The sequence below is a fragment of the Astatotilapia calliptera genome, chromosome 20 (genome assembly GCF_900246225.1).
Source record: "Astatotilapia calliptera chromosome 20, fAstCal1.2, whole genome shotgun sequence".
NCBI classification, from domain to species: domain Eukaryota; kingdom Metazoa; phylum Chordata; class Actinopteri; order Cichliformes; family Cichlidae; genus Astatotilapia; species Astatotilapia calliptera.
Genome location: NC_039321.1, coordinates 10,992,187 through 11,010,793, shown reverse-complemented (window position 1 = coordinate 11,010,793; position 18,607 = coordinate 10,992,187). Strand labels below are relative to the sequence as shown.

At 45.1% G+C, this 18,607-nt stretch overlaps 1 protein-coding gene across 1 annotated transcript in view; it reads left to right on the top strand.

Moving 5' to 3' along the window:
* The window catches only part of flna (filamin A, alpha (actin binding protein 280)), a 35,749-nt gene that overhangs the window by 1,408 nt on the left and 15,734 nt on the right, over positions 1 to 18,607 (top strand). The window contains 14 exon segments of the mRNA XM_026155315.1: positions 10,116 to 10,367; positions 12,186 to 12,283; positions 13,672 to 13,819; positions 13,941 to 14,059; positions 14,134 to 14,211; positions 14,345 to 14,507; positions 14,588 to 14,788; positions 16,187 to 16,324; positions 16,954 to 17,080; positions 17,154 to 17,290; positions 17,377 to 17,573; positions 18,020 to 18,133; positions 18,216 to 18,359; positions 18,436 to 18,559. Of these exon segments, the coding sequence (XP_026011100.1) occupies positions 10,116 to 10,367; positions 12,186 to 12,283; positions 13,672 to 13,819; positions 13,941 to 14,059; positions 14,134 to 14,211; positions 14,345 to 14,507; positions 14,588 to 14,788; positions 16,187 to 16,324; positions 16,954 to 17,080; positions 17,154 to 17,290; positions 17,377 to 17,573; positions 18,020 to 18,133; positions 18,216 to 18,359; positions 18,436 to 18,559 (2,040 nt within the window).

Below are 18,607 nucleotides of genomic sequence, written 5' to 3'. Positions count from 1 at the left end.
TTGATCCAGCTTTACTCCAACAGGCTTCTGGAAATGTTTGCTGTTCCTAAAGAAGTGGTCACATTTGATTGCACTGTAGTAAATGGTGATCATTTTAAGAGCAGCCCACGACCGTGGGGCGCAGGAAAACCAGTTATGGAGCCCACTAGAATATTTTCTGTAACAGAAGTGTTTAAACGCGCACCAGCATTTCTGAAAGGGTTTTCAGTGAGGCAGCAGGCGTCTCCCTCGGGTGACCGGGGGCGCAGGGCTTTTGTCTCGGTCTGTTCAGGTTTGAGGCCGATTGTTTTGGGAGGAGGGGGTCTGACTGTGCTGTGGGGTCGGTGGGTGGGGTGTTTTCAACCGCCTGAGCCGGCCGGGCCTGTGAGAGCCACGCTCTGTGGGCCTGCCCCAGACCTACTGTGTGTGTTGATGTGGTGGGGAGAGCTCGGGCTGGTGCTGGACTGCAGCAGACATAAAGTTTGAATTGGCTCTGCCTACATGCAGCTGCATGCCTGCTCACAGCGCTACTGATGTTCTGCTTTCTCATATTTCTCCCAGAACAGTGCAGATGTCACACAGCTGAGTCCTCACTATAGTTCATTATGCAGGGTCTGTAAGAGCAAATGCAATGCTGCCTCATCACCTGGAGTAAAGACAGTCTGTAACAGTGTTATCTACAGAGTCTGTGGGTGGAAATGCGTGATAGCTCTGTGACTCAGACATGAGTGGGTCTTTGTCATCTCTGGTGTCTGGCTCACTTGGTTTCCATGAACACGCTCCTGCCTCCAGCTGCTCTGCAGGGGAGACGATGGGTGGCTCTAAATTTGGGAGGTGCTGCTGCAGAAATTGCGGTTGACAATTTTAAAGTACACATCTGATACACTCTTCACACACATCACCCTCATTTTCTCAATACATGCAGCAGTTTGTGTTTTACTGAAAGCAGTGCTTTGCTGGTATTTAGGGCGAAGCACGAGTGAGCCTCTGTTTGTTCCTCCTGCTGACTCACTCATCCTTAGCTGCTCTTTGACTCATTTCATCTGAAGATGAGAGAGGAGCCTGCTTTTCTTTTACTTCCTCCTTTCATTGCAGAAAGTGGACACACCCAGGCAGCAAGGCTCACCACAAATTGCCAAACTGACATCTCTTCAGTGTGATGCACATGCTCTCTGCTTCTCTGGGCTTTATTCTTGTTGTTCTTTGCCCAGTTTGGGTTTTCAGCATATTTTCTCGCTGATAACTTATCAGGTTTCCTTTCATCTTGCATCTTGATGGCCACACCTCTTTCATTTCTCTTTTCACTTGTCTTTTTCTCATTTACTGAAAATGCAACAGTTTCCAAATAACAGCTGTGTGTGTTGTGGAGCAGTCCATCCAACCCCAGAGACGCAGGTGTCCAGTGTTTCTTATTTTACAGCGTTGCACTGGAGGAAAAGGCAAACGTGTCCTCACTGAACTCGACAGACGTTCAGTACGTGACCTATAACTTGTTCAGTCCAAGAATAAAAACTAGAATAGCTCCGAGTGATTAACCGTTATCTCCTACACGGCCTTGGTGTAGCTCTGTCTGGAATAACGACTCCTCCCCCTTTAAGCCCACTTTGTTCTGATTGGCTGTCCTTATCCACAGTCTTATTTTGGGCTACTGTGCTTGCTTGAGATTTTCATGTGTGAGATTCTGTCTTTCTCACTCGGGCTTCACTCTGCTCTCAATATGAAGAGCGAACGTCAGCACAAACTCCCATTCTCGTACACGCCCTCTCAAAGCCTCTAACTGGGAAGTATTACAGGGATTTAATGGAGTGCAGGCTACAAATAAGAGACGGGATAATCATTTTGTGAAAACAGAACTATCATATTCAGTACTTTGGTATTTTCTGACAGCTGATATTTTCAGCATCAGCAGGATTTCAAGAATTTTTTCTTTATGTAAATGTCTGACTCTGGCTGCATGTCAGCAGCAGGTAGAGCACGATTTGACAAACACCGTGCTGTAACAATCAGTGGATTTCTGTTCTGTCAAATCATTTTTTTTTATTTTTTTTTATTTTTTTATTATTTTTTTTTAATGCCAGATTTTTGACTCTGACACAAAATGAAGGAGAGATGCACCAGCAGCAGAAAGTGTCACTGTTTCTACAGTCAGCTTTTTGAACCTCTCTAAAGATTGGTTGTCACCTTTCAGCATGCTGCCTCAGTCTGACAGTAAAATAAATGAACTTTGCTTTTTGGGAAGGGCGACATTAGAGAGGCTGAAACTAATGTTGCTGGCTTAAAGGCAGAGGCTCCGTGGATGGGCTGCAGGAGATGTATCTGGAGAGGGCCGACCGCCGACCGGTACTGAGCTCTGTTACAAAGGGCTCTCCTTCACCGGCTGAGCCAGGCTGTTTGGCAAACGCTCCTCTTACAGATATGTCATGTTCTTCTTTGCACAGGAAATGCAACACTGGGACCAGCAGCGTGTCAGCTTTAGTCTGATGGTTTTTCTTTTTTCCCTTTAGGCTAACTTTACTGAAAGGTTAACAAAATCAGTCTAGCAGAATCTCCCATAGAGATGCTGTGTGTCTTTTAATCCACCTTACAGCAACAGACTAAGATTCCCAGATTTATTAACCAATAATAATATTGGTCAAATGGACTTATTACACATCTTTGGCTGTAAAGTTTAAAAAATCATCACTTTTCAGGAACAATGTAAATATTCTGAAAAATGAAATGTGAAGCAAAGATGGTCAGTTCTGCTTTGTGTGTTCAGACATCAGTAGGTTGTGACTAGAGCAGGGCGATATGGCCAAAAATATTTATCACGATATATATTTGAAAATTTGCGATAACGATATAACTGACGATATAATTGATGCGAGACAAAATACAACTCCACAACATTACTAGCGCAAAAAGACAACCTTCCATTTATTTTCACTTAAACAAGAAGCTGGTTTTTATGTACATTAAAGCTTTATAAAAATGTAACTGTGCAAATGCAAATTCCTTGCTGAAAGTTTAACCAAAAGGCATTTCCAGTAGAAATGGGCTGACATATCCTGAGCACAACCATGTATAATATCCACTGAAGTTAAAAATAGGTGCTTTGCAACATTAAACTGCAGTGTGCAGTATGCATTTTTCGGACCGTAAGGTGCACGGGATTATAAGGCACATTAAGCGAAACAAAGCAGTCAGATAAATCAAACTTTATTAAACTCATTCTTCTTGCTTCCTCAACTTCTGTGCCATTGATTCATTAATGTTGAATTCTCTGGCAGCGGCTCTATTCCCATGTTGTTGCAGTATATTAATGACTAACCTCGTATTGTGGACAGATTATCTCAGTTGTTCTCCTGACTGAAGTTTGGTCCGTTTACAGCATCCTGCCATGTGATTGCATTTGTCTCTAACCATGAAGAACCTTCACGTTAACTTTTATAAGTGGAAAAGTGTTAGTGTTCGTCCTCCAGCTTCACTGTTTATGTTATGCTAACATAGCTGTGTCGCTAGCGATCACGTAGCACATCATTATATACCAGCTAGCCCAACTTCAGTAACCCTACAAACGTCACTGCTGTTTAGTTTCCTGTCTTCATTTATGTTGGAAGTGATAGCAGAGCTGTACGTTTGATTTTTATTTTTATTTTTTCCAGAAATCTCTGTCAGAACATGCTATATCATGCTTAGGTAACTAGCGAAACTAGCGAGCTAACTTCCGCTAGCTTCCTGCTAACTTCTAACTCCGTTAAATGTAATACATTTTGTTTTCATGGATGCCTGGAAGTTAAACTTTATAGTTACACCTGGTAAAGCAGCAATGTGATCGTTTTATTAAAGATGAAAGAATTTAGACAGTTTTTAACTCTAAGTGACGCTGCAGTGTTGTTTGACCTGAAGCATACGGAGTTTAGGACCCAGATTACTCCAAGATTTAAGAGCATCTTAGTCCGACAAATACGACAATAACAACGGCCGCTTGCATGTTCTGCAAAAAAAATGTGCTTTGTCGTGTATCTGACGGACAAACACCAAACCAGTTCCACATCACGGAAGTTGCACCATTTTTACAAACCAATTCTGGTTCATCTGTTTCACTCAACAATCGGCCATGTGCGTATGAAAACAAAGGCACTGCGCATGCGCGTTTTACTCCCATTCTATCGCGATATTTCATTTTCCTATCGTTGCCTAACATTATACCGGTATTACCGTGAACGGTATAATATGGCCCAGCCCTAGTTGTGACTGTGACACTAAACATGCCTGTAAAGCTCGTCTTCTGATCTTTGCTGAACCATTTGAGTTTTGTCTGTAGGACAAACCAGAAGAGTCGCTTTCACTTAAACAGAACTTGTCAAATGGGCCTGCTGACAGTAAATCCACAGGAGATAAATGGTTAAAGGAGACTCTTCCTGCCAAACCTTGTTTGCTCCTTCAGCTGTAAACATGGTGCCTTTGCATGTGTGGTTCGCATCGCTCGTGTTCCTGCACGGCTCGGCCAGCATGGTATACAGCCACAGTGACAGAGTCCAGACTTCACTGTAACCAGGCTCCAGCCTAACAGGTAATCTCTCTGACAAAGCCCCACATGATCTGGCAGCAGCAGCAGCAGACTCATGACTACTGATGAATCCAAAGACCTAACATGGGTTCAGTCACAGAGGCTGCCAGCAGCAGGCAGTGGTGTTAGCAGTGATCCAACAGCACATCTCATGCAGTCGTTTAGTTTGCTGTGACTATAGAACATCTTACAAGCATCTTCTGTATAAATCTTTAGTTGTGAGGAAATTCCTGTTGCATCCTTGTGCAAAGACGGTGTGATTGTTCCCCTGCCCTCATCACACCCATGTTTGTACAAGCTTCATCCTATTTGTGTCTAAGTGAAATGGAGCTTTAACAAACATTAGCTGTTCAGCAGATTAAGACTTGTTGTCCTCATCAAATATTCCTCTGTTTGTGCAGAGGTTCATTCTCCATCATAATCATGTCGGCAGCATCTCTGTTCCAGCCCGTCAGCCAAACCCAGATTTGAAACCCTGCTTTGTATGAACTTGACTGAGCCTGTGCAGAAAATGCAGAAACTGTGCATGAGTGAATGTTGTGCCAAGCTCTTCCAGGCTTGGTGTGGAATCATCTTCATAAATTGCAGCTTCCTTGTGTCTGCTGGTAGTGGAGGTAAGCAGGTTGAGACAGACGCCTGTGTAGTAATAGCCAGCTGCTCCCTCCTGTTATGCTGTCCCATGATAATGAAAAGTTTTATAGAAGTGATCCCAGGACGATGAAGCATTTAAGGAAGTTTGTTACAACTGTAAGGTGCTGCTTGCACGTGTTCCTTAGATGATTGGGAAACATCAAAGCACGTAAAGATGTTTGTAATTGCTGTATACAACAGATATGTGATTTTGCACAATTAAGTTTCATACTGTCAAACATTAACTTCCCTCTGCCATGTTTCTACTTTTGCAACTTGGATGTCCACATAGTGTGGCACCATGGCTCTACAAATAACCTGAGGAAATGGGTGCCAATTTAAGCCAGTGTTGTTGATCTCTGACATTAACCAAAGAGAAGGTGTTTAAAGAGCCATGTGATGGAGATGGATGCATTTCCTTGGTTAAAGTCAGATTCTCCTGGCTGCAGTGACACCTGAGCTGCTAGATGGAGCAAACTGGCACATTCAGTCTTATTGCTCATTAGCCAACATATGAAGCTACACTGATGCTTGTGGCTGCATCAGTTATCAGCTTGGTGGAAAACTATTTGAAACTTGGACCATGTTAATAAGCAGAATTCAGCGAGCGGTGGGTTCCTTTTTGAAGTTAAGCTACTCCCAAAACCCGGAAAACTCCTGTTTTGGTCATAACATGAGTGCTGCACAGTTCCACTGGGAACGCTCACTCACCAGTTTAGCCTGCTGTGTTCGGATGTTATGATCTTAAATGTAATCTTTCAGAAACATGACGATGAAGGAAAGGAGAGCCTTTGGTGATGAGGGCAGAGAGGAATGCAGGTCGGGCTGCGATAAGCTCTTAGCCACTCAGTTGGGTCAAAATAGATCACTTCCTGCCAGCTCATTATCATTAGCACAACTTCCTGTCTGCACAGGCAGAGGGGGTTGGTCATGTGGATCCTGGAATTAGCAGAGTGTGTTCCCATTCAGTCCAGAGGTATTCTGGCTATTCCATTACATCATATATGGAAAACTGCCACAACTCCCCATGCCTCATGTTCAAACTCAACAAGCACTTTTTCCAGCACACATTTAAACTGCACATAAACAGCAGACACATTGTTTTTCATAGATAATGTCTTATGTTACTGTTCTTATTACGATGTCATCGAGGGAATAATCAGTACTTTAATAGTACTTCTCAGCGGTTTCCAGGAAACACTTGTATTGTGTTCCATCATTTGACATGGTACCCATGTCCTCCCTCACCTCCTGATCATCCTTTTGTCCAAGGCCATTTTCTCTGCTTGCTTCACTCAGATGAACACATCCCATCTTCAGTGTGTGCTGCTGTCAGTGCAGCCTTATAAAAATGTCCCATGCAGCACTTTCACTCCCCGCACCTTTTTTCTTTCTTTCAGACCTCCGCCCCTTCTGCCTCTTTCCTTCCCTTTCCCTGTCCGTCCTGCCTCCTCCCCTCCCTGTCTGTAACCAGAGCCCAGGGAATTGGGGGTGGTGGGGGGGCCCTGCCAAATCCAGTGTGCTTCTGCCCTTTTAAGGCTAAAAAACCAGGAGGAACTTTTTTTTTTTTTTTTTCTCCCCCAGCTTAGGGAGTGCTGAGGGGAGGGAGGATGAGTGGAAGGAGTAGAAAGGAAGAGGAGGAAGTGTAGTAGCTCCAGTGTGGCTTGGTGCAGTCAGAGGAAGAAGTGGGAGGGGAAGAACAGCTGCAGGCCACAGATTTCAGCATTTGGAGCTTTTAGCCTAAACTCTGTATAACAATAGATTACATTTAGTGTATTGGTATATGTGGGCCAGCATGAACAAAGCAAATGACTTTATTTTTAAGCTTTATTATGAATGTCTTTTCTTCAGTCTCCCTGTGACTGCAGTTAGGTTCTCAGCAGCTGCTCTGTTTCCTCTGCTGCACGACTCCAGATTAACCACGAACTCTGACATCAAACTGATGAGTTTCAAGTCTTTGTGAATCAACATAACGCTCATTTTGGAAATGATGGTCCCATTGTTTCTCAGTGGGACTTCACTAATGTTTTTTTTTTTTTCCCTCATATGTATGTTACACATACACGTACGGTCATGTGACATGTTAAGAATTTCATTAAAATTCCTTTCCACATGTGAGCTGGAGATATTATGAACATACAGAGATGGTGACAGTCATGCTACGGTTACACTTCATCATTATTGTGTAAGGATAACATGGACGGGAGAGGCCTCGGGACTGCTGCTTGTTCTTCAGTTTACAAGCTCTCAGGACTAATCGGCTCCAGATGTTGCTGTACAGTCTGAACCGTGCAGAGCGCTCTCGCTCCCCGTGGTCTCGTTGCTGAGACCAGGTCAGGGTACAGGTCACGGGTTGTGATGATGTCATGTAATGCCACAGGAGGGCTGTGGAGGGGCTGCTGCAGTAACGATGAGCCATACCAATGAATCATGGGAGTTTTAGGAGTAAAGGGACCACAGACACTCCATACGGTAGCCTCCGTGGTACACACAAGCTTGTTGCAGGGGGTGTATGAGTCAGCAGAGGGGGGAGTCTGTGGCAGCATGTGTCCATATATGGGCTCTGTCAGGCTTGGTGAGCTGTGCTCTGCTGGGAATGCTGGCAGATTCCTTGAATGTTTAGTGGCTTTTGTGTGTGCAAGACATGAATCAAAGACACAGACTCGGAGCTGAATGAAGTCCTAACAATATTCCTTTATAGGGGACTGTCGTGTTGAACTAAAAGCAGCAGATTGTGTTCTCTTAATTGTACAAGTACTAAAACTAGTAGTGTTGTGTCTCTGCTGGGATGGCTGGCAGGCTGACACGCCTCTACTTAGCTGCTCTGCATTCTTGCTACACGTACCAACCTGTGGTCTTATTCAGACTCTGCTATCAGTACTAATAACAGTTTATAAGTCCTGGGTTTATCTGTCCCTAGGCAACATATCTCTGCGCCCCTCCGCCGCTGCCTCTTTGCTTCTTTCTCAAAGTTCCCACAGTAGCTGGCCATCCAAGCATCTGATCCAGTTCTGTTTGATCACCCCTATGGAGTGTCTCTCACCCACCCACGCCAAACAGAAGGCAGCTGACATGTCATGTAGAGCAGCGTTGGCTGCTCGAGAGCATGCTTTTCTGTTGGCGCATGGATTCAGACGAGCAGCCAGCTAAGACAGATTGTCCCAGTTCTGCATGTGCACAAACAGCTCGACTTGTTGAAGGTTGTTATGGGGAAAAGATTTCCTGTTGCTGTTCTGTTCCTCATCTTTATCTGCATCATGCATCCTCACGCTCTCGCTGACTCCCAGAGAAGACCATTAATGCTGCAGTAGCTCCAGCAAAGGGCTCGGGTGGTGTCTCTGTGGTTGAGGCTGGTTTGCTGTCACCAACAGTTATTCCAGTGTAGCTGTAAATTCAGGGGTGGGGAGTTAAGATTGCAATGAAGACTAAAGCTCTCCCAAACCCTGCAAAACAAAAACGCTGCACGTAAAAGTGGGGCTTTGTTCGTATTTCAGAACTGGATCTCAGGTTCTTCCAAGAATCTGAACTTGGCCCCATTATTTCCTCTAATAATCTGATCAACATCAGCTTGGAAACGCACAAACACTGCGCCACACCCGTTCCTCAAGGCCTGATCTTAGGAATCATTGGTTTTGCTTCTTGTGCAAGCTATGTGCATGCAGTAGCATTTATGTGGGCCGGTATGTGTGCTCATGCCCAGGCTAGCTTATGGTTGCATCACCTTTTACTCAGCTTGCAGCAGTATGTGGTTTAGACTTGAAAATAGAAAAATGCAAATACAGAAGTCGGTGTGCTGTTGGTGTGGTCGTCACAACTGGAACTAGTGTGTCAGTGTCTCAGTTTTAATGTGATTCAGCTCTGCATTCATCATGGCACTCTCTGTTCTGGAAGTTCTCACGCTATCGTCTGAATTCAGACAGTTCAATCTCTAATTCAGATGAATTTCATGTCTTTGTCACGCTTCAGCGTCACTGTTTCATTAACACAAATGGAGTTTCAAAAATGGTAAAGTTTTATTACACTGCAAAAATGCATCAAAGACGTGTGAAATTAAAATTAGTTCAAATAAAAGGTCAATTTTATTTATATACACATTTATTACACTTAAACTCACTGTGCTCATGAGTCATCCACACTGAGTTAATAAAACACCATGAAAGGAATTGGTTGGCGTCTTCATAAATCCAGTCTGTGGGGATTCCAAGCTGGTGTACTCCCAGTGCTGCTTTCAAGCCCAGCTAATTGGGAGGGTTGCATCAGGAAGGGCATCCGGCACAAAATCAGATGAGTCCATCCCCAACCGCTGGGTAAATAGTGGAGCAGCCTAGAGTCCATTAGAAAATGACTGTTTTTACAGAGTCAGCGGGACTCTGTGTACATCCTGGAGTTTAATGTACTGAATCTCCTTTGATGTAAAGCAATTAATGAGGTAGGTAGTTAACAAAGTCCATGACTGGTACATGGTGGTCAAATCTGCCGTCCTTGAAACAAATGCATTTACACTCGACGTATCCTCCAAGGTTTTCATATTAAAGCTTTGCAGCGGTGGCCCAAACCACAAACTGTGTTGCTGTACTGCCATTTGAGGACGTGCACTCTGTCCACCAGTGTCAGAAACCCGGCTTTTAATTTGCACTGTTATCCTCCTACTTTTAAAAAAAGGTTTGGGCTCTGAGTTAATGTCTTTTGAAATGCAGTGCTCCAAGAATGGACACATCTTCGAATTATGACAACCACTGGAAATTAGACCATCTGAAATATGTTTAAAGGGGGAGGGGCATGTATCCAGCCAAACATTAGATAGCAGGAGGAATCTGAGTATTTGAAGTACAGATTACTTCATGTCCTTGGCTGAGACCTTCTAGTCGTGCTTTGTTTTATGGTGGTCTAAGCTGGTTTCTAAAATAAAGGAACTTTGTGCGACTGTTTAACGTGACTCATATCTGGTCCCCAGACTCTAAAGCCATTGTTGATGGAAACCTGAAGCTGATCCTGGGTCTGATTTGGACCTTGATCCTGCACTACTCCATCTCCATGCCCATGTGGGATGAAGAGGAAGAGGCAGATGATGGCAAGCAGAAAACCCCCAAGCAGAGGCTGCTGGGATGGATCCAGAACAAGCTGCCTGAGCTCCCCATCACCAACTTCAACAGAGACTGGCAGACCGGCCGGGCCCTGGGAGCCCTGGTTGACAGCTGTGCTCCAGGTGAGCTAAACAGTGGATGTGTTGAGGTGTTCTGGGGTCTTGGGTGTGTGGGTGTGTTTACCCTACTGCTAGGGGCTGATCCTGAGACGAGCCCAGTACCAAGAACGAGATGCATCTATTTCAGAAAGACGAGGCTCCTGTCTCGATGTTCTGCTGCTCCAGTGAAGATTCAGTATTTTTAAACATGTTCTTGGACACATGCTTTAAAGCACTATACAAATACAGGCCATTTTAAAAATTAGTCGCTTATTTATTTTATGTTAACCGATAAAGAATCATTAAATTTGGAGTGTTCAGCGATCACACCAGTGTGGTGAGAAGCTACTTTCAGCTTGTCCCACAGGCTCACAGTAGCAAGTCTGCATGTTTGAGTTTGACACCAGTCCTTCCTGACCTGACCCCAGAGGGGACTTGTGTCTTTCACTTCCCGAGGGATTGTGTAAACCATGTTGCTCTCATTTGGTAATGCGGCTCACCAAGTGAGACACACAAAGGTAGTAAATAACTACGCAAACAATAATAAACAAGAGCCAATCACAGTAAGTGACACTGCAGTGAAACAGAAAACATCTCCGTCACAAAGCAGCAGAAATGCTGAGGTGTGTGTCTGTAGAGATGCTAAAATCAATAATCAGGCCAACACAGTTCAGCATTCATTTAAAGCTGACGTGTGAAACGGTCCTCGACCTGTGTGCAGGTCTCTGTGGCACGTAGTGACACATTTCAGTCCAGCAGCTAGAGAGGACTTAAAGATTGTGGAACTAAGCAGTGCACTGACGCAACACTACCACTCAAACTGCACGCCAACCTCGCCTCATACGTCTAACGTTAAAAACACAGCAGTGACTGACAGCTGGAGGTTGGGTGAGGGGAAAGCATGATATTCTCACGTGTCAATAAAACAGATGGGAAGAGTGATGATGAGCAGCTAGAGGGGGGTACAGAGCTCTGTCGGGGGACAAAGGAGGTTTCTGTTTACATGCTTGGAGTGTTTGGCGTTGCTATGGCTCACCAGCAACCTCAAGCTGGAGACGAGGCCTCCACAGAAGCAAACAGATTTACTGCAGCGTCCTGAAATGACAGCCATCAGACTTACCAGCAAGTAAATAACTGCTGACATGGCCGCATTTCCAGGACAGGCTCATCATTCAAGGGCAGACATGTCTGGGAGCCAGAGTTGCCCACACCTACGTACTGCTGCAGAGATTAGACATTCTGCCTTTATCTTCTGGATATCATCAAGGCTACAAGTTTGGAGTCAACATGTTGTCCTTAATTAGACAGACTGGCTATAACAGGAAGCACTCCATGTCTAATTAATCAGAAATGCTGTTTCACTGTGTAAAGGGGATCTACTCTGCTTTTACTCAAACTTCTTATTTATCTTATACAGCCCTGGCACAGCTCCTCAGTGCAACCTTAAACAGTGGCTGGGTGGGGCAGAGCTGTATGCTTCAGATGACCATATTGGGGATTTCTGCTCTCATTGTCAAGACATCTGAGTGTTGGAGCCCTCTGAAGCCAGGACACATGATTTTAAATTATGCAAGTGTTAATAAAAAAATATGGAGCAATGACAGAAAATTAGCAAAGACACGACAGATCCACTCTCGGTGGTGAAATGCAGAGCTAGCTGAGCTTATACATGTCATCAGGAAAAATGTCCACTCTGCATTAGCATTTCTAGCAAGTTCAATATCATTAAACACTTTTTTTTTCTCATTGAGATCTTATACTCGTCATAATCAGTACACCCAGTACTATAAATGAACCCTTCTGCTTCATATAGTGAATCCATCTGACCTCTTATTCCTGCAGGTCTGTGTCCTGACTGGGACCAGTGGGATCAGACAAAACCAGTGGACAACGCACGTGAAGCCATGCAGCAAGCTGATGACTGGCTCGGCATTCCACAGGTGACCTGATAATGAAGGAGTAACATTAAAAAAGCTGGATATTGGAACACAGTTCAAGCACAATCATGTTTTCCCCATAGCTAACGTTTAACCAGAGTTATCTGCCTTTTGGAGGGAAATGCACTGCTTCCTGCTGGTCACTGTGACCAGTCACAAGTGTTTTACAAATAAGCAACCGTTCACTTTTGAACAGATTTTGCATATAAAGCAAAAACCTGCTTTGAGTTAAGGTGGCTTTGAGGATGACTGCATCATCTGCAGTTAATCTAAATGGAGGTAAAATGATGGAGCCTTTCACTGAGGACATCCACAGGCTGAGAGGCTTTACAGAAGCTGCTGACTGATGGGTCTTTGGGCCTCTGGTTAACAGCAGGTGAACTTTTAAAATAAGAGTGTAGCGGTTGTTCACCAGTAAACTCATCGTGTTCTTTCAGACTGTTCATCGTTTGCAGTCAGTCTGCCATTAGGCTGGTGTAGGTGATCATGCTACGCTCTGGAAACTATGACTGAACTCTTATCCACACCTGCTAATGACTTCACTCCCTCCGACACCAAACACAAGGAAGTGGTGCATTTCCTGAGGGTGATTGTTATCTGCAGTGAAGCTTTTTCCTTTTGGTCACCATCACAACATCTATCTTTGTACAGCAGCTCGTTTTTGAATCCTTACACAGTGGTGCAAGTATTCTCTTATCTGAGTGACGGTCCCAGGTGATGGCTTCCTTTTTTATTTTTTTTATTTTTATTTTTTATATAAATTGGTCAGTGAGCGGCCATTTTCATACCTGTCCGATTCTTGGTTCCCCCCCCCCAAAGACCCCCTCAGTCTTATGTAAGGCTACAGAGGGTCTTTGGCAAACTAGAAACGGTAAATCTGTTCTGGTGCAGTCATGTGGGGAAACCTGACATTTGAGCCCCTTTTCAGCATTTACCAGGGAGCTTTGAAAGTGAACTCAGTTTCCTGTGCCGCCTGTGTGGCGTTGCTGTGTGTGTGTGTGTGTGTGTCAGTACTGTTGGCATGATTGGCACGCTGTAGCGTGCTGACAGTTGGCTCTGTGGTCGCTGGCGTTTCCGCCTTCAGCCGTGCTTCTGCTAAGAAACTGTCGGCGTCCTTCCCCTCCAGACTCTGTGGTTTGTCTGGCTCCTGGTTTGCGTGCGACTGTCTCAGGTACTTTCTAAATGCGTACAGCTCGTGTGTGTGTGTGGTTTTAATCACACAATCAAAACATCACTGGGTTTGCCTGTGGGTAATCTCCACGGTAACTGATCAAGCCCTGCCTCCGTCTGCACAGCTGTCACCTTGGTTCTCCTACTACAAACATGCAAACAAGTCGTGGGGAGGGCTGCCCGCCGTTACATTTAGAAAAATGTTCCTCCTCGTCTCCTAGGTGATAACCCCTGAAGAGATCGTGGACCCCAATGTGGACGAGCACTCAGTCATGACCTACCTGTCACAGTTCCCCAAAGCCAAGCTCAAGCCTGGAGCACCTCTGCGACCCAAACTCAACCCCAAGAAGGCGCGTGCCTATGGCCCAGGTATGCCGGCATGCACGCGCATCACCACGTGCAGCTGATGCACCTTTGCTTGTATCCACAGAGAAACTGTGAGCCTCATACTGCAGTGAGACATTTTTAACATGTTGTCTGTTGTGTGAAGGCGTCGAGCCCGTTGGTAATGTAGTGATGAAAAAGGCTACGTTCACCGTGGAAACCATCAGCGCAGGAATGGGAGAGGTGCTGGTTTACGTGGAGGACCCTGCAGGCCACAGAGAGGAGGTCTGTGATCCATCCTTGTGTGTAACTTCTACTTTCAGTTTTGTTCATTTAAAAACGATTGTGTCTGTGTTCAGGCTAAAGTGACGGCCAACAATGACAAGAACCGTACCTACTCTGTTGTCTATGTCCCCAAAGTGACAGGCATGCACAAGGTGAGTGAAGAATTCAATGTTAAAGATGTGAGAAATAATCCCTAAAGTAATCTTTCAGGTAGAAAATGGGTTTTTCTCCACAAAGCAGTGATTACAGCTAACATGCCATTTTCCTGCTCTCCTTCCTTTGTAGGTGACTGTGCTGTTTGCAGGGCAACACATCTCTAAGAGCCCCTTCGAGGTGGAGGTCGGCATGGCTCAGGGAGACTCCAGCAAGGCCACAGCACAGGGACCGGGCCTCGAGCCCTCAGGAAATATTGCTAACAAGTCCACTTACTTTGATGTGTACACAGCAGGTAATGTAGGTTTGTGCAGCTAGCTGTAACATCAGGCCACATGGAGTGTTTAACTGTGCGTTTCCTCCTGTTTTTCTAAGGTGCTGGTGTTGGAGAGGTGGAAGTGGTGATCATGGACCCTGCAGGGAATAAGAACACGGTGACGTGCACCATTGAGGACAAGGGTAACAGCAGCTATCGCTGCACCTACAAACCCACCCAGGAGGGCCAGCACACCATTTACGTGACCTTTGCTGGTGGTCAGATCAGCAAGAGTCCTTTCACAGTTGATGTGGGAGAGGGTGAGCATATGTTAAAGCTTCACTGAGTGTAAATCTGGGAGGATGTCACTGCTAACTGAACACTTCTACCACAGCAGCCGTTTTAAAATGTGTTTCTGCTTCTCCTGTGTCTAACCTCTGCTGTGTTCCTCTGCTGGATGTTATGTCCTCTTCTCTTTGATAGAAGCCTGCTGGCATCTGTCCTCTCTCTGGAACAGCCTCTTCCTTCCTGGGATCTCTTTGGTACCTACTCTGTCGTGTGTGTGTGTGTGTGTGTGTGTGTGTGTGTGTTTTCCCCCTGTAAACTTGCTGTGTGTGTCGGCTGCCTGTAAACTTCACGTGACTCGAGCGTCCACAGTGGTGTGAATCTCCTTATTTGGTGTTTTCAGCACATTCATGAAGAAACACATTCCCAGAAAATTAAGCTGTAGTGTGTTTGATCAGGAAACCAGTTCCTCATTACAGCCAATCTGTGGTCTTAAGTTAACAGTGACCTGGGTTACTAAGAATTATATTTACATGATTTAAATAGCTTTTAGCAGAACGGTGGGTGTGGCTGCTACCTAATAGTAACTCACTGTCTTTTTGAGATCCAGTAAGACGTCCATGCAGCCAGAGTCTGTCAGACAGAAAACAAATTCAGCTTGTATAATGGGCTCACAGAACAAATGCATTTGCTTTGGTGTTAAATGGAAAGAGCTGCACATTAACAAAGTAGTGAAGGGTTGCCACTTGCCAAGTATAGGCTCATCCCCTACTAACTGATAACGTTTAGATCATGGTCGTCCTTTAAAGTGAGCCTGTGGGAAACAACAAGAGCTTGTAAAGAATTTCCTCAGTTTCACAATCGGGAAAAACCAAAAGTCATTAAACAGCTCTGCTGCTAACCAGAAGGTCCCCTTAGATTAGGCTGAAAGACATTTAAAAACAAAGTAACTTTGGTTTAAAACAAAACACAGAACAATCTTCTGCCATTAATGTGGTGTCTCTGTGTCCAGTAGCTTTTGCAAGTGCAACACATCTGAATACAATAACATGGACCATATCTTGAGACACTTTATCTTCCTGGAAGGCTTCCTTTGCTTTCTGCACTTGGTCTCGCTGTGACTCAGCACTGCTTTTTACAGTTTTAATAAAGTGATATGAAGGGATATCCCACTTCCTGTGTGAGGATAATGGCTCACTTCCTTCCCTGTGGTCTAAGAATTCCCTCTGCAGGAAAGGATGGGTGAATAACTGGGGGCATGCAGGGTAGTAGGAAGGAGAAAATAACATTTGCTTTCCAACAGATCTGGAGTGTGATGGATGGTTTGTGTTTAATGTCATTCACCTCACACTTCATTGGTCTTGTCCCCACTGAAATGTGGTCATAATGTTACTCGGAGCCGTGCCCGTCTCACTCGCTCTGTTTGTCCACAGCGTGTAACCCCAGCCTCTGCAGAGCCAAGGGTCGTGGTCTGCAGCCAAAGGGCCTCCGGGTGAAGGAGACTGCAGACTTCAAGGTTTACACAAAAGGAGCCGGCACTGGGGAGCTGAAAGTCACCATCAAGGGCCCCAGTGAGTTCTAATCCAAAAGTTCATATTGGTTTTTGTGCTTGAGGTGGGATTAATGTTTGCAATCTGAAGAGAAAACCCAACAAACAAACACATCAGTAAATGAGGTTGTTGGATTTACAAAGCCCCAGATAATCTTTAGCTAACTGACAACAAACCAACAGAACAGTGAAGACAAACGAGCGCAGCCAGCTGTTGTCACTGAAAGAGTAGCTCCTGACGTCTGCAGCCCTCCTCTGCGCTCTTTGACATTCAGACTGTCTTCACTGTTCACATCAGTCTTTGACAAATGCACTGTTATCACAGCACAGTGAGCCAGCTGCACAAACACCAGCCTGATCAGGCTGCAGAATCTGCTTCTTGTGTCCAACGGGAACAATTTTGTGCATAAAGCATTTTAAAAATGTACCTTTTTTTTTTCTTTTTTTTTTTTTAATGCAACCTAAAATGACGATCGCCTCAGAGGATTTCTACTCTGAGCTATGGTTTTGTTTTCTTAAATGTGGTTCTGAGCAGCCAATGAATCTATTGTTTGTGGTTTCACTACAAACAGACTGGGGATGCTTCCTCCTTCCTAAAATGATAAAGTAAGACTGGATTAAAGAAATAATGCAAAGGCATCTTGTTCACAGAGGGTCTGGAGGAGCCGTGTAAACGGAAAGACCTTGGAGACGGTGTGTATGGATTTGAGTATTACCCCACCACACCTGGAACATATTCCATCACCATCACCTGGGGAGGACAGCACATTCCACGCAGGTACACATGGGCGTGCAAACAAAACACTGACTCCAACTTGTCATTGTGACTGACCATTCGATGCTCTGTTTAGTCCCGTGGAGGTCAAGATTGGCACCGAGGCTAGCCAGCAGAAGGTGAGGGCCTGGGGTCCTGGACTGGAAGGAGGCGTTGTTGGTAAATCTGCTGACTTTGTGGTGGAGGCTGTTGGAGACAATGTCGGTACACTGGGTAAGTGCCATACGCAGGCATGGGGTCGGTCCTGAAAGCATGTGCAGATCATCTTCAGTTTCTTCTCTGAAACTGTTGTTCTTCAGGTTTCTCTGTGGAAGGTCCGTCTCAGGCCAAGATCGAGTGTGATGACAAGGGTGATGGATCGTGTGACGTGCGCTACTGGCCCACAGAGCCTGGCGAGTATGCCGTCCATGTGCTCTGCAACAATGAGGACATCCAGCACTCTCCCTTTATGGCTGAGATCGTCAACCCACCAGGGAAAGACTTTTACCCAGACAAGGTATGCGCCCACCCAGAGAGATGCACATGGAGATTACGGACGAGTCCATCTAACAATCTTTCTTCAGTTAAGATTAGTTTTCATGACTGTTGCCTCAAGGCCTGAGATCATGGTGGGAGTGGATGGGTTAAAAACGATTGTGTGAAGGCAAAGGGAGGCTTCCTGCACCCAACACTTGATGCAGTTCTTGGTGTCAGAGGTGACACACAAGGTTTCAGGTTTTAGATGAATTACTTTTTCCTGTAGTGTGTTTGGAAAACTGCGTTTTTAATAGGAGACATTCTTTGTCTAATATTAAAAACTGATCTGAAACATGTCAGTGTGATAAATATGGAAAAAGATGGTAAATCAGGAAGGAGGCAGATATGTCTTCACAGCACTGTAGTGTGTAAATGCTATTCTGGCTGTAGTACATGTGGGGTTTTTTTTGTTTGTTTTTTGTCTAGGTTAAGGCGTACGGCCCAGGCCTTCAGAGCAGTGGACTTGCTGTTGGAAAACCCACCGAATTCACGGTCGATGCCAAGCAAGGAGGAAAAGCTCCTCTGAAAATTGTAGCTCAGGTATGTCTGGGTTTGTTTATGACCAAAAATATGGTAAATGTGTATTAAATCTGAGTGAACTAATCCCTTGTCCTCTGCACAGGATGGTGAAGGCAATTCTGTGGACGTCCAGGTGAAGGATAATGGCAACGGCACGTACAGCTGCACCTACACCCCACGAAAGCCTGTGAAGCACACTGTGATGGTGTCCTGGGGAGACGTTAACATCCCTGAGAGTCCGTTCAGGGTGAGTATGCTCTGCTATGCAGGCTTCGCCTTTTCTTCTCACTGAGTCTCCTGAGTTTTGGTGTTTGTGCCCACAGATGAATATCGGAGCAGGCTGTCATCCAAACAAGGTGAAGGTTTCTGGGCCTGGAGTGGCAAAGACGGGCCTCAAGGCCTTCGAGCCAACATACTTCACTGTTGACTGCTCAGAGGCTGGTCAAGGTAAAGCTCCAGAAAACAGAGTAAAGCGCGCAAACAAAAGATCCGGTC